Source organism: Pterocles gutturalis, unplaced genomic scaffold, assembly GCF_000699245.1.
Source record: "Pterocles gutturalis isolate BGI_N339 unplaced genomic scaffold, ASM69924v1 scaffold435, whole genome shotgun sequence".
Classification (NCBI taxonomy): Eukaryota; Metazoa; Chordata; class Aves; order Pterocliformes; family Pteroclidae; genus Pterocles; species Pterocles gutturalis.
The window spans coordinates 3,775-20,495 of record NW_010137845.1 but is presented as its reverse complement, the minus strand read 5'-3'; the positions used below and the strand labels follow the sequence as shown (position 1 = coordinate 20,495).

At 41.3% G+C, this 16,721-nt stretch overlaps 1 protein-coding gene across 1 annotated transcript; it reads left to right on the top strand.

The window, feature by feature from the left end:
- Positions 1-4: 4 nt before the first annotated feature.
- Positions 5-6,950, top strand: RASSF8 (Ras association (RalGDS/AF-6) domain family (N-terminal) member 8; the record flags this gene model as incomplete). The annotated part of the gene is made up of 3 exons (XM_010082705.1): positions 5-883; positions 4,616-4,760; positions 5,922-6,950. Coding segments are annotated over 3 exons (1,146 nt in total), but the record flags the coding sequence as incomplete, so codon positions are not given.
- Between the last annotated feature and the right edge of the window lie 9,771 nt (positions 6,951-16,721).

The following is a 16,721-nucleotide window of genomic DNA, read 5'->3' as shown; positions in this document are numbered from 1 at the left end:
TCGCACCGGGAGGTACACGCTGATCGAGAAATGGCGGGACACGGAGCGGCACCTGGCACCGCACGAAAACCCCATCGTGTCGCTGAACAAATGGGGTCAGTACGCGAGCGACGTGCAGCTGATCCTGCGCCGCACCGGGCCCTCCCTGAGCGAACGGCCGACGTCGGACAGCGTGGCTCGTGAGAGGACTCTGTACCGGCAGAGCTTACCTCCCCTGGCCAAGCTGCGGCCTCCCAGCGACAAGGCCATGAAGAGGAGGGAGCCGAAAAGGAAATCCCTCACCTTCACCGGCGGGGCCAAAGGGTTAATGGACATCTTTGGGAAAAGCAAAGAATCCGAGTTCAAGCAAAAGGTGCTCAACAACTGTAAAACGACGGCGGATGAGTTGAAGAAATTGATCCACCTGCAGACGGAGAAACTGCAGTACATTGAGAAACAGCTGGAGTCCAATGAAGCTGAGATCCGCTACTGGGAACAAAAATATAACTCCAGCCTGGAGGAAGAAATCCTCAAGCTAGAGCAGAAGATTAAAAGGAATGAAGTGGAGATCGAAGAGGAAGAGTTCTGGGAAAACGAGCTGCAGATTGAACAGGAGAATGAAAAACAGCTGAAGGAGCAGCTGCAGGAGATGAGGCAGAGGATCCTGGAGTGCGAGAGCAAGCTGAAGGACTACATGTCTCAGATCCAGAACATGGAAAGTGGCCTTGAAGCAGAGAAGTTGCAGCGGGAAGTTCAAGAGTCCCAAGTGAATGAAGAAGAGGTCAAGGAGAAGATCGAGAAGGTGAAGGGTGAAATTGATGTTCAGGGCCAGCAGAGTCTGAGACTGGAAAACGGCATTAAAGCTGTAGAAAGGTCTTTGGGCCAAGCTACCAAACGGTTACAGGTAAGAATGTCCTTTTTATCCATAGCTAAAGAAAAGTCAAAGATCTGATTGTAATGACTTTTTCTTACACAGATTCAGAGCCCATTAAAAAAAAAAAAAAACAAGAAAAAAGTTTCCACATTGAATTTGAGTAAAAGGAAGAAAATGTAGCTTTCATTTTCAAATTGCATTTCAGATTTTTTTTTGAAGAGCAGGCAATTTTCATTTCACCTAAATGTATTCTACTCATTCAAATAGTTTCAAAAGAAAAACATTAGTTAGTTCTTTGTCTCAAGATAAACCAGCAGATGATGTGTTCCTGGCCATTCAGAAGGCCTGGGTGGCCCGCAGGGTTAGTCCTGAGTGCCATGCCACCTTTCATTTATTTATGTGCTGGTTTAGTTTCTTTCCCATCAGTTACAGCTTTGGTTTGCTACCGTTCCCTGACTGCCTGGTCACCTCTGAGAAATCACTTGAAGCATATCGTCACCATGCAGTGGTCCATGACAGAGAAACACCAGAGCTAATATCAGCCAAGCTAGCTGAGGGCACTATGGCTACATCCATGGCAATGCATCAGGCCACCTTGCCTTGCCAAGAGAGAGTGCTTGCTAGCTCCAGTGAGGTGCTCCTGTGCTAGTGGGTCTGGGCTCTTTTACACCTCAGTCAAATAATACCTCCTGTCTGAACAATAGCACATGTAGGGCTAGTAGGGGATTGTTGTACTGCAGGGTGCTGAATGGGACCATAGTGCTCTCGGCCTAATGCCTTTTAGTCAGTCTTCAAACCCCTTTTGATTTGGGGTTAGATATCTTGAGGACTGAGGTCCTAGACCTTGGCAGCTCAGTGCTTCATATTGTTAAATTTCAGGGAAATTTGCACCATCATCACCTTAGGCTAAACTTCTGATTCTTGCTAGCTTTGTCTGCCACCAAAATAGATGAATTAAAAAGAACAGTGCAAAACCAGCACCTGGATAGATGGATATAGACCTAAAATAACTGTTAGCTTAGAGGGTTTTTGTGTTAAAGAATAGCATCTCCCCTTCCCTGTCTGACTTACTGGTGTTCAGGTTTTTATTTTCTCTACGCCTCAGGCTGTTTGTGGCACATGTCAAAAGAAACGTCGGTATCTGGTTTCTTGCTAAAGTTAATGATATGACTTGGAGCTTGATAGAGCGGGAGAGAATAAATATAAATGAATCCGGGATGAGGTGAAGGAAAGATTGTGGCTCCTGGGGTTTTAATGTGCCACATAAGATAGGACTGAGGCACCACACATCAGTTTGAGTTGCGATTCTTGCTGTATTCCTGGGATTCACAGTTACCATGTTCCACAGTGCTGCAGTTGCAGTAAGGTGATTCTGCTGTGAATGTGTAAAGGGATTTTGCATGCTTGCTCCTGAGGACTTAGAACCATGTCAGTATAAGCTGTTTTTACTACACGAGGAGGGAAAAAATGTAATCTTTTAATCCAAAGCAAAATGGATGAAAACTGTAATTTGTCGTAAGTTTCCAGGTGCACTATGCTTAAGGATTTGTGCTAACAGAAAGTGTAAAGGCCTCTTTATATATTTTACCTATCCTCAGTAACACTCAGTGAGGTTATGATTGAGTTAAAAATCTTTCTTGCTTTTTTGTTTTTTATAGGCTAGGGTTTCACTTTCTCAGGAAAGTTTCCATTCCAGGCTTGTTCTAAACCTAAAGGAAGGTCCTAATCTGGAAGTCCATGAAAAAATAAACTCAGCTCTGTATTATACAATTTTGGGGGGAGGAAATAGAGAAATATTTTCTTGTATGCTGAAAGTTAAATATTTATATTCATAGAACTGCTGATTTGAACTAGAAAAGTTGAGCATAGAGGTTTTTATAGACCTTTCAGTAAGGAAGGAAAGAAAATTTTGGTTCACTAGATTTCAAGTGATGAGAACAGGAAGGTGGCATTTTTAATAGCATGTGCGAAGTTTCTAGTAACTTGTCCTACCTCTTCTCTTTTGTTCCTTTTCTCTAGGCACCTCAATAACATTACTTTCCAACAATGTGAGGGTATGTTCAGTTAAAGATCAGATGCAGCACTCTGCTCTCCCTGTTTCTAGAAAAAGATGTTAAATGCACACACCCCTTCCCCCTGCCAAAAAAAAAACAAAACAAAACAACAACCTCACCCTTCTGCAGGTAAAAGATCTCACTGAAGTTTCACAATTAGATACTAAGATAATATAATAAGATATAAGAGCTTAAACCAGTAGGATTTGGGGTGATACTTAACATTTTTACCTTATTTTGTGTGAAAGTTGCAAAATGCCAAGAACAAGTTATTTATGATGTTAGTTCTACTAACCTGTATATTTCAGTGATTCTGGTTTTTTAAAAAAAATGAATGCCCTACAATGGCAACTTGTTACAATCTCATAAAACCTGGAGTTTCAGAATTAACACTGTAGTAAGTAAAGACAGTTGAGAATTTCTTGTATCCCAAGTGCCCAGTTGTAGAGTAATAGGCTAAAAATAAATTGAATAATTTTTCTGTAGAATTATCTTAGAATTTGGAGGTGGCCTGCCTTCCGTTTCTCAGTCCAGTTTCTCTGGAAGCTCGTAGACAATGAATGGAACTGCAGTCTAGCACAGGAAGCCGAGACCAACCACATGATACGCAAACAAACACATCAGTGACAAATTGACATTTAAAGGTCCTAATTCAGACATCAGATAATTTGTGTTAATTTTCTAACTAACTGTTGAATTCAGCCTCAACTGTGACCTTACTGCAAATTCAAAATAAATAAGGGCTGTGCTGTTGGGAACTGTTCCTAGAAGAGATCCACAAAATATTCTCCTCCAATCCATGTGCAAGTTCATGTATAAATCTGCTTACACAAGATAATTAGGGAAAAGAAGGTTGACCCAACCTCCATCTCATGCCAAAATGGAGATGTAGAGGTATGGACGGCATGGAAATGCCCACAGATGTGCTGCCTGGCATCTTGGTAGCTAGCCCATCCCTTGTGTGACCAAATAGGTGAAGCTCATCCTGGCTGTAGGAGAGTGCCACATACAGCTGTCTACTAGTGAAGCTGAATCTGGGGTGGGGCAGGAATAATTGTAGTCTAAGACTGTCATAATCTGTTGGAGCTGTAGGTTTTGCTTCTCATGCCATAATTACAGAGCCTTGAGATCCTAAATGATCATCTTCTGTTCTTGTGAAGGGGCGGTAAATCAGCCAGCATTTGGTCTCATTGTACAAAACATAGTACACTTGCAGAGTGAGACAGTTCTGTCCATAAAAATTTACACCCTAAATAGAAAATGCAAAGAACCAGAAGAGAAGGGAATTATTCTCCTTTTAGGAACAGAAGAACTGAATGAGCTGTCCAAGTCATGCTGGACATTTCTGGCAGAGCTAAGATTTGGTGCCAGACTGATACTTGATGTATTTTTTATGAACGCTCACTATTACTGTTATTTGCTCACATCTGTTGTGCCAAAATTTTTCTCAGGTGATATGAGAAACATCTGCTAGTCATCCAAGAAACAATATAAACAGACCAGTAGTAACCCCTAATAAGTAATAGTGTTGATTCACTTTCTAAAATACAAGAGTAAAATACCTTTCAGCTCTTCCATTTACATTTTAATTTAAAAATTGAAGACTTTCTCATCAAAAGTAGAAGCGTTAGTTGCCCAATGGCAAATAGTCTTGAAATGCCGCTTTATGCTCGCTGCTGCTCAGCAGATGTTTTCCTTTTCCTGGCAGGACAGGGAACAAGAACTGGAGCAACTGACAAAGGAGCTGCGACAGGTCAATCTCCAACAGTTCATCCAGCAAACGGGAACGAAGGTCACGGTGCTGCCAGCAGACCCTGTTGAGGTGGAGGCTCCGCACGTGGAGCTCGAGAGAGGTGCGGCACTCAGAATGCTTTTGCTGGGCGGGAGAAAGGGAGGGAAATGTTTTCACCTGCTGCATTAATGCCAGCACTCATACGTGAAGTGAATGCTCTATTAGCAAATAAGTTAGCAAAATATTAAGAAATCACAGTGTGAAATATTTATTTTAATTCCAAGGGTTTAGCAAGCTCTAAATAAAGTGCAGTACATAGATAACTTCTCTCCTATTGTGCCTGGGCACATTTGTCCCATCAGTAACCCATTAGGCCAGTAGCTTTCAAGTCTGGCTGCAATGGCTGCAGGCATGTAAGCTGGCAAACAACATGATTGCACGTCTGACATTGCTGTTCATCTGCATTATTCCTCTTCTAGGGGGATGTGTTGTCAAAGTAGAAAAAGGAATGTGTCTGGATCTCAAGAAATCCCAGACAGCAGTCATATGGGAATAGGAGTTAATCCAGCTGGGCTGCCAGCCATCCAGAAGTCCTGCACAGATGGCTGTTACTGCATGTGCAAATTGACTTTGCCCCTAGTGAGATGTGTGCATTCTGCACATGCCCACATCTGAATTCAGAATTTCCTAGACAGAACCATGGGAGCACTCTGAACGCACATCAGAACTGTAGCACAAGCAGAAAGTCCTGGGCTATGGCTCAGCCTCAGCTGTGGTGCACTTTACCCAGTACCCTGCTTCTAAGGGGCCTGTTTCTCTCAGCGTTCTCCTTAGCTGGTTCTGTCCCTTCTCTCAGAAAACTTTCTAACCAAAAGGCATTGAGAGGGTAGGGCAGTGGGGAGAGAAGACAACGAACCCTTAAATGTCAGCGCTTGTATAAACTTTATTTTTTAGTGGGCAGGAAGCTGAAGCTTTGAGTTATGTATAGGTACAAGCTCTTTCTGCACATTACTGTAGAAATGTATTGCATGTATCCGTGTGCATGTTCCTTGTGGGAGGGTAATTATATTGCATAGGCACATCTTTCTGTTTTTAAATGAGTAGGATGTGTGCACCTTAGATCTCATCACTTCCCAGTCAGCCATTGGAATTTTTTGTTGTACGTGGCATTAGTTTTTCTGTACTGCACTAAGCACACACGGCAGTAACCAGGAAGAAGAGAGGTGTTCTACAGACATCGCCCTTGGTGATGACTTTTCTAACTGCCCTTTTTCTTGTGCAGAGCCAACATTTCAGTCTGGGTCGCTGAAGCGCCCTGGCTCGTCGAGGCAACTCCCCAGTAACCTTCGCATTCTACAGAATCCCCTGTCGTCTGGTTTTAACCCAGAGGGCATTTACGTATGACAGTACATACCTCTTCTGGAGAGGACCTAGCAAGGTACCCTGGACAAGATACACTTTTGTTTTATTCTGCCAATGATGAATGGAAGAAGATTCTTTTTTTTTGTTTGTTTGTTTGTTAAGCCACCCTATTTTTTTTTCTTCTTCCTCCAACACACCACTTGGAGCCATACCCTGTGCACTGATGCTAAAGAGAAGAGGAACTGTCTCAATTCATAATTGGCAAGGATGAACTTGTTGTGAGCACAGATAGAGTGCAAAAACCTTCATTTGTTTTTGCCACTTCAGAAGTGTTTGGGAAAGTATTGTTCCGTGTATAGGCATAATTAAAAGACTGAGGGTGAAGGAAACCATGTATGCAACTGATCTGAGGTTTAATTTATTCCCTTTAATCAATGGACGTGTGAATGTTGACCTTTTATATTTTTATTTTAACTTGTGGATAATCACGTATGGCTGTATGTCAGTCTGACAAGATGACTTTAATTTGCATGTACAACCATCCACCATTTGATCAAGTACAACGACTTGCAATGCAGAGTGCTGTGGAGTGCTGAACCATTACAATGGTTTCTCACCACTGACTTAGTTAATTTCTGTTGTCAGTCATAATATGTCATGTTCCATCCATTGCTACCTTCTAAGGCTTGAAAAGTGAGCTTGTGGGATTTACTTGCTGTTGAATCTGCCTTGAATGAGGCACCTAGAGTTCAAAAGATTTATGGAATTTAAACCTTGGCTTGGTAAAAATATTTCCAGCATATGATTGAGGATGCACTAGTTAGATGATATTTTATTATATAGAATGTATATTTGAAATATTTTGCCATATTGTATATGCCTTTTGAGAAAAGAACAATGTAAGAAGTTGTCTTCATATATCTTACCAAAAGAGAGTAGGAAGTTTTCACTGTGTGTGATTTTGTACTTTTTATTTTTTCCACTAGCCATTACAGTGTTCTTGTTTTGCAGTAAATCTTGCTGTTGGAGGAGAAAAAATACACAAGACAAATGAGCATCCTCTTCCAGCCTTCCAGAATTCACTTAAGTTTTGTGGAGGGAAGAAGCCTGTCAGACAGACCCATTAAGTCAATAACAGAGCTTCTGCTGACTTGAGTGGGGGCAGAATTTCATTCCAGGTCCTCAGTGTTAGGTAGGCTTTTAGCTTCTTTGAAAGATAAAGCTCACAAGCAGGAAATTCACACATTTGGTAGTAATTTTTTACAAAACATGTGAAAAAAGAACATTATCCTATTTTGATGTCACTCTGATGCAATCAAAGCTAAGCAAGGATTAGACAAAATGGCTTCCATGCAGAAAATAAGACGCTACCAAGTAGCATGTTGGTTACAGGCCTTGAAATCAGGTTGCTAAAGTTGACACCAGTTTGTAGAGAAAGTGACTGGCATCAGTGGGATGCTTTGTGTATGTTGTGAGGCTGGCCTCATGGATGAGTTAGAGAAGGGATGGGCCTTACCTAGTTGCATTTGGATTTCCTGTTCTCACAGCAACTCATACTGTCATCCCCACCTCTGAGATCCCCTTGACGTGGGAGGGGGTCACTGTGCTTTCACTGCAGTATTGAATACCTGCACGTCAGTCAGTAGCAAAATGACAGAACTCCTGATGTCTTTGGTAGGGTCAGGATTTTACCACTGGTCAGAAACGCCAAGCTTTTGCCATAGAAAATACCTAAGAATTCTTAACTCCTAGTATCCTCTTGTGTTGATTTACTAATGTGCAGATAAATGTTAATTTAAGTTTCTTTTTTTAAAAAAGGAGCTTCCTAGTCATACTGACAAATGGAAGTTTTATACAATATAGTAGAAGATGAAGGACTCTTGAGTGTTAAATGCATTTTTTCCCTTTCCACTTATTAATGGCATCATATATTCTAAAAATGCTGCTGTATTTAGACTAACAGCAACAGATAAGGCTGTGAATATATAAAGGACCTTTCCAAATGGACTCTGAATTTTTACTGTTTAACTTATCAGGTCTTTTTTGTCCCTCGTGAGCAAACTGGAAAAATTAGATGTTCCTACCTGAGGAATCTTTGCAGTGCTCACTGATTTTATTGCTAGTTTATCACAATTCTGTGCTCATGTTTACTGTGTCCATAACTTTGTATTAAAAAAAAAAGTGTAAATATATATATATTAAAAAAGTGTAAAATATTCATAGTTTGGGGACAATATCTGTCCAAGGTACTTGAGCATATATGCCTTACATTGTGGGTTCAATTTACAGAAATAAAATGTCCCTCTCCAGTGGATATCTTGCATCTTCAGCACCTCTTGATGTTAGAGAACTGAGGCACTCAGCACCTTGCAAAGTCTGGCCCAAATTATGCTGCATGGGGGTGGGGAGAAACACAAGGAAAAGCCTGTTGCAATTTCAGTCTTGTACTAAGATAAAATATTTTTAAGGCAGATCAGCATACTTACCCAGTTATGTTTTTGTCATACTTTGTGACAGGTCCATCTCCCACAGATGTCAGTTTGAGCTGATTTGGGCTCTTGCATCATAAAAACTGCTCTCTTTCTCTGCCAGGTTATTCTTTAAGATGGAGGGAGGAGGAAAAGGATTAAAAGGAAGGGGAAGAACAGCTTTGGAGGGCTTGAGTTATGCCTTTGTAACAGAATCAAGGAAGGAATTTGCCATTTAAGTTAAAAAATAGCATCTGCTGATTGCAGCAGCTGTTTGACAGAAGGGCCAGCCTGGAGCTGGCTCAGGAGCGGCCACTGCATCATCGAGTGGACCCTCTTGTCAGGGCTTTAGCATGTGTCAAGGTGATCTGAAAAACGTTTACAGCTTCCGCCACTCTTTGGCAAAGGAGAGGCTTCGCTATCCAAACCTGTCATTTGTGAGACACTGACAAATTCCCCTGCCCCCACCATGCTCCTCTTGCTTATTGAATTTCACCCAGGTTAAAGTTCTGTAGCATTTTCACCCGCTCTGTAAATAAACCAAAAAGAAATGGCATGCCCTTGCATTAAATGTGAATTGAACAACGTATTACAGTTACAAAAATTTCTCACACTATGGCGTTAAGAGTTTTGCTTCTAATCAACTGCAGAACCTCACTCTTTCTTTAAAAATGTAGAAAAATTCATTTTCAGAAGTGTTTCAAACCTACTTATGGGGCATTAGCAGAAAGGAAGCTACACATACTAATTTTAACAAGTGCCATATTATTTACTGGCCAGCATGATAAAAATGGGGTTTTTTGCTTGCGCTAAATAGTTGAATACACAAGCACTATTTTCCAGTGCACAGGGAATTTATATGGTGAACTCCTGTAATTTATTACTAATGGAAATTAACTGTGTTACCTCACTCATCCATGAGGATACAGTTTATTTTTGCTGGTGATGCTGTGTTGTTAGGGGAAAAAGGGGGGCTGACAATTTGAAAAGCCAGTGGGTTAAGGCAAAGGTAAACACTCTGAATGCCCAAGCAACAGAGAAACCCAAATCCCACTCTGAAAAGTTAACTAGGAACCTGCCTCCTGTTATCTTTCAGTGGGACTTAGGTTCCCAAGTGCCTGAATTGCTTCTGGAAATGGTCTGTTAGCTTTGAGATTGCTTGCTTTTCTAAACCCTAGCAAGCTGGAAGGAAGTTCTTGAAGAAGACAACTACCACTAGCATTAGCAATATGCAGCCATGCTTTCATTGTGAGGTAAGAGGGAAAAGATCCTTTAGTGAAATAAAAATCTCCTCTTAGGGCAATAATTGCCTTGGTTTTAGTGTGAAGAGAATTGCATTATTTTAGTGAACTGGGATCATATGAGTATGAGAAAAAAAATGGATCTTGTAATTTTTAGTGAGTTATCTTGAAGCATATAAATTCCTGATGTGCATTAACTTGAGTGAATTTGGGCCTTAATGATCCATGTAAATAACAAAACTATTCAGATATTTTTTCCAGAAAATAGTCTCTAATGGTCTGTACTGTATTAAAATAAGTGTCAAAGTGTTACTTTTATATTACACCTTTTTTTTTTTTAAGAACATTGAAACATGCATGTTTATTCTATTTGCTACAGTATTTTAATGTTTTGGATGAAGGCCATCGGTTGTATGGAGATGACAAAACAATCATTCTGTCTATTTATTCAGTATTGCTGCTTAAAGTTTTCAAAATAAAGCTTTCAATGCCAATATAGTGACTGATTGAAAGCTGTTCTAGCCCTCTTCAGGTGTTCTTTTCTAATGTTTATAGAAAACAAAATAAGTGAAACTTGGTATATAAACTGTCATACCAGCAAAGAATTATTGCAATAATATTGGGGGTGTGTGCAGTACATACATAAATGTATGCATGTAGCAAATGCATTTAGGTCTCAAGTAAATGGAGTGCTGAAGAATGTTTGAATCCTTTGTGGTCTTGCAAACAACTTACACGTGCAATCAAATACTGGCTAGTGCTTCACACCAGCGTGCAGTGCTTGTGAGGGGCAGAAGAAGCAGAGCTGTTCACAAAGGATCAACTCGGAGCCCTTTGAATCAACTGGGATTTAAGCACATTCTTGAGTACTCCATAGATGTGTTTCTGAATTGGGCCTAAAAGCATGTTCTGATACAAAAATCTTTCCGCTGTAGCGAGGATGCTTCGCTTCAGACATAGCTGGTACCTCTGAAAATCTGAGTAGTTCTGAGATGGATCAAGTATGCCTGCTCTACTTGTATCAAAATGCAGAGAACGTTCACCCTCATGATCGGCCTGTGAGACTACTAACTAGGGGTTCTGACTGGAAGATTTGAGTTGCTGATGCTTTAACCGAGAGAAGCAATGCAAACTAACTGTGAAAACACGCGTGAGCATTTTATTACTGCTCTGCTTCAATGCAAGATGAAAATCTGTATTATATGTAACTATTTTTTGTCATTTAAAAAGCTTCTATTTTTTATTATTCTCATGAATGGTTGACAAAAGATATTGGATATGCACCCAGACAATAAATTCCCCTCTAAAACTTTGGGTCTTTACAGTTCATGGTTTGCTGGAATTGCACTGTACATCTCGCGCACGTCTCATGATACAGCTACTGGAACTCTGTGTGTCAAAGAACACTTAGCCTGAAAGCAGTCCAAGGTAATGCTTGGTGTGTCTAGAGTTCAAACACTTTCAGAAATGTCTGTGTGGTGAGCATTAGGACACAAAGAACACTCCTAAATGGCAATTTACTTGGAAGTGTGGGGGACACAACTGGTTGGTATGGGGCCTCTGTGGCACACAAGGGAGGTCCATGAAGTGTGCAGATGCTGTATTTTTAATCAGATATAGCCCAGCAACTACAAGAGAGTGAAGTAGCTTGTTTTCAGCTGAAGAACTAAGATTAATATTAATCCTGAAAAGACAGAATTGGTAAGCAACTCAGAGGAAGAGTAACTTAAAGAAGCAAGGGTTTGTTTGGAGATGGTCAGGGAGAGGAACTGAATGTACAGAATCTTCACACAACAAATACAAGGTTCACAGATGCTTCAAGGAGCAGGAGGAAATTAAAGCTTTGAACAAGGAACTGAAGACCCGATTCAGGCTTAGTCCTTGTGCTGAAGACCTGAGGGCCTGTGAAGATCCCTTGAGATGATTTGCGTTAGTCAAGGCAGGGAACTTGGTACAGCTGGAGACTTGTGATTTAAGCCATCCAAATGCAGTCCTTGATCTCATATCCCAACAAATGGCTTTTCATAAGCCAACTGGAGCCAAATCTCACTAGACTTGAGGAGAAATGAGCTAACAGTAGTAGCACTGTTGACTGGCAATGAGACAAAGAATGTCCGGAGCTCCACTGAGGCCCTAGCGTGTGGCATTCATGTTGGCAGGACCATGTGAGTTGTCGAGGACCTCTGCTCCTGAAAGGTACCCTTTTCTGCGTCTGTGCAAGTCAGCTGCCTGGGTTTTGTAGTAACTAAGGTTTCCCAGCATGCTCAGTAGCGCCAGGGTTTCAGCGAATGGTTCTGATCTTTTGCTTTGCCTTTCAAGAACAAAGTGGTATATTTGTGTGTGACTGTTGCACCATTAACTAGCTCGGTGTAACTGGACCACTAATGAGTTGCAAAACCAGACCACATCAATGGTCCATTTCGTTCAGAAGCCATACTAAGTTCTTCTGCCTGTCACATCTTTGTCAGCTAGGTGGTATTTCTTTATAATCCCATTATGATTGTTTCAACTAAGTTGTCTAGTGTCTGAAGTAGGGCACAATGAGCAATGGTCCCCATTATTGCCTTTCTTGAAAATTATGTATTTGCTACCCTTGGTATTGTAGCTAGTGTTAATGAGTGAGTATTTTCTAGGGCAGCCACTGCTTCATGATTAACTTTCTCCAGAAATATTGGATGGAGACAATCTCAACTGGTCTGTTTTGTTCCATTTTTCCAGGTGGGTATGCAGTGTACTTTTTTTCATCCTCTGCAGCAAGTTCCTTGTCTGTGTTGACTTGTTAACACATGAGCTACTGTCCATTGGGTGACTTGAAAGGAGCCTCTTCGGCTTGTGCTAGTGCAATAAGGAACTTGATGCAAATGGAGATGATAAACTTAGCTAAGCAGCCTCACTACTTGATGAATTCAGACGCTGACAGTGTCCTCGTGGCACTTCTGGTGGGTCTGTCTGTGCCTCCCCTGGGAAAGAAACCTTGCTGTCATATAGACAGTGCTGGGGTTTCTCTCCCATGAATGTGGATTTGCTCTGCACTGGACTCCTGGCTAAGACAGACATCCATCCCTCGTGCAAACCAGTTTGTTTTCTAGAGAGACTATTCTGATCCGAATCCCTGGCTATGGAAAGGCTGCAGGGCTCTCTGCAATCTCTGGTGAAGTGAGAGTGTGTCACCACAGCATCATCACACTTTTTTGTTCAGTCATCTAGAAGCTGATGGAAGTGAAATACAGCTACAGCAGAAAGGGTTTTCAGCTGCAAGAGATGGCAGTTAGGTGTTAATCTCCAGTATCTGCTTTGGTCCACACGGGTTAAGTATATGAGACTTGATTTCAGTTTCCAGTCCCAGGTATATCAAGGAGAAGCAGAGTTATGAAAACAATGTGAAGTCCAATCAACAGGACAGATGTTGTACAGTAACACACATTTGGCCTGCAACAGTTAAAAGCTATGTCCCACACCCCTGTCTCATAATGTAATTACTGTAATTAGTTAGGTATGTATTGGCTTGTTCCCCAATAGCATGCTTTCATATATACTGTTCCTGCAAAATACAGAATGATGCTATTATTCAAGCTATACTTTTCCCTTTCTGTGCATCTTTTTTGCATATGCTATTTAGTGCTTATTGTTTCAGTGACACACTTTGTCTTGCTTTACCCCTCTGCAGAAGAAGGCAGTAAGTAACTGGAAGACTTACTGAGAAAATGCAATATAAAAGATCTAATATTCAGTCCTGGGTCAAGGTGGAAGGAAGAAGAGTTTTCTATTATTTCTTTTTAATGAGCAAAAGTTTGAAGAAAAATATTCAGAAGAGCTCCAACTGGGCTTATGAAAAGTCCACTTAAAAAAAACCTTATCCAGTGAAACACAAATGAGCGCCAATAATTACCTGCCTAGGTATTTTCAAAGGGAAGGCTTCTGGTTAAAGCAAAACAAAACAAAAAGAAAAAAAAATAAAAGGGAAGGGGGATGTACACCAGGTAAAACACCTTTAACTTGATTTATATTTGCCCTGAAGTCCCTTTCATCACCCGTGTGATGGAAAGTGAAAGGAATCATACAGCTTTAGAGCCAGTGATACAGTGTCAGAGGGTACCATCAGTAGCTGTTGCTAAAATAAAATTCAGGCCAGCCTTTAAGTGGGGAATAACTGGAATTTCTTTGTTGTTGCCTATGAAGCTTCTCATAAATTACTACCTGTCACAACCTGCAATAGCATATCCCTTTTAGCAGGTGTACCAAACTGCTTTTCATTAAATGTTATGTGTCCAGAAAAGGTGGTTTGTAGCAGCCACAATCTGAGGTGAACTTTGATCAATGAGGCAGAACTGCCCTGTCTGGAAAGCCGAAGAGAAACCTGAGAACACTAGCTGACCTTTAACTATGCTTTGTTGCCGCAAAGTTGTCTTAACTGTTCTCTTGACCTAGCAACTCCGCATCGTGGTTACCAAGACTATGACCTGGATTCTCCACTGTCATGTAGCTTGTCTCATGTACAAAATTAGCATGGACAAGACAGCGACAAGGCTAAATGAGAAAGGTAACAATGTCCATTAGCTGTACAGCCGGTGTGAAAGGTTGTGCTACATGCAGGGCACCAGATAATCTTGTCCCCTCAACTCTGTCACAACACTGCAATTACAATGAGGTCTACGCGAGAGGGCAGCAATACATGCTGGCATGCCTGGAGCAGCGTGGCCACACAGCTAGTTGAAAAGCAGATTTTCTAGGCACATATAGCACATGATAGAGAGTCACATAAAATATGCAACATTCCATCATTAAATATGTTATTTCAGAAAGGACACAATAATACTTATAAACAACCACAGCCTAGTCACAGCATGTGTGTAGCTGCCGCACAAATGATGCAATTCCTGCGGTCTCTGCGAGGAGGTCTCAGGCCTGGTAGCTTTCTGAAACTTGTACAGATGTGGGATGAAACATTCCATTTTAGAGATTATCCTGTGCCTGGCATGTTTGCCTGTGCCTGGGAAGCTCTTGTTTCATTTCCCAGCTCTGACACAGATTTCCTGTGTGTGACCTTGGGCAAGCTACTATAATCCCTCTGGACTGGAGTCCCCCAGCTGTAAGCTTGAGATAATACTGCTTCATCCCCTTTGACTTTGTCTATATATACTGCCAGCCCTGTGGGGAACAGCATCTTGTTTCCTATTTGTTTGGCAAACAGTACTTAGCACAACGTGGTCCTGATCTGGGCTGTGCCACCTAGATTCTATTGCAGTAAAGTATATTTTTATATCGTACCAAGAGGATGACAAGAAGTCACTGTGAGTTAGTTTTACGAGAGTAAAAAGTGAGAGCAAGATGCAGACATGCTGAGGGAAGCTGGGGGTTTCTGAAGGTGAATTCTTGTTTAGCTTTAAGTGGATTTTTTTTCCTAAAGGGATAAATAGGAAAGGCAAGTAAAGGAATAAAACCTTCTCATTTCAACTTTTGCTCAACCCTATTCTTCTTGCAAAGTGATGCTATTAGAATAGGCAGCCTAAATCCTTTTGCAAATGGTCCTTGGGAGTGTGTTGTACCTAACTGATAGAAACAATTTACTGAGCAGGCTGGGATTTGTTTGGTGGTCCTAAATGTTGCAGTGTTTCCACAAGTCTGATGATTTTCTAACAATGTACATGCAACTAGTAATCCACCATGACAGGCTGCCATTTCACGGTTGTCTGTAGATACCCAAGTGCCCTTTGGTATTAGGGGCTGATGAGACAAAGTGCACAAGAGTTAGTATTGTAGGAAGGTGCTTCTTTTTGGTTGTTTTCTGATTCCAAAGTGTTTTTCTACATGTTCCAAATAAATTTAATTAACTAACAAACACCTCAGCTGCACTTATTCTGGAGAGCTGCACAGAATAAGCACTCTTCAGTGCCTGAGCACAGAGACTCAACTCTACTGCTCAGTTCTGAGATTAAAGATCATTTTAAGGTGTTGCCATCTCAACGCTTTTAGGTAATAAGCAGTGCAGCTGCTGGCATTTGACAAGGCGATGAATAATCAATCTCATGGCATCTTATCTCATGTCTTGCTCAATAGAGTTCTTGCCACCAGCTTTGTCTGTGGTCATCTGAGGAACTGGACAGCAGGAAGCACCTGCCTCTAGAAACACATCTCTCCTTTGGTAAGAAAAATGGTCTTGGCCTGCCCCAGGCATGCAATCACAGAGAACAAGCACATATTTCGGGCATCGTGAGCAACTGCAAAACTGGGCTCAGTAGCCTGAGAAGCATGAGTACCCAGTGAAACCACTTATTTGACAGATTTTTGTTGTTTGAACACAGCCTAATGTTCTTAATAAAATCTGTCTTCTTATGCTATTATCATTGAATAACAGTCATCCCAAGCATATACTTTTTTTAATATATGCACACATATGCATGTAGTCAGGCCATCAAATATCATCCCTTGTGTCAGCTTGGGAAACTGAGGTGAGGGGCCTTCACAGAAAGAGTACATGCCCTTCATCTCTGTATACCTACTTTTGTATATGGATCTTTCACTGAAAAGTCTGTTCTGACCACACCGAAATAGAGTCGTCCAGCAAAGGTTCAGTCAGGCTGGAGGGCCATCTGGCCTAGCATTCAGCCTCTTTCTGCGCAGCAAAAGCTGAATGGGCACAGGCTGCTCAATAGTAAACGGTACCCTTGTCTGGAGTTACCAAAATAACCTACTCAGAGGGGAAGCTTTCCCTAGCCCTTCAGCCAGAGGTTAAACCTTTTCATGACAGTAAAGGATTTATCTCCCTTCCAAACTAAACAATCTAAGCACTTCAAAAGAAGTGACTCTCAATCTCTCCTTTTGCAAACATTGCACCAGGTTTGACCAATAAAGCTTTTACCTTGGAGATCCAATTAGTCTGTTTTAAACTTAAAGCTTACTCAGCAAAATGAGTGTCTTTATCTACCATTGATTTTAGCACACTGGTTTCAGCATATGCAGGAGGAGCTCAACTCCTTGCAGAATTAAGCCCATTTGTTTTAAGTTCTTTGG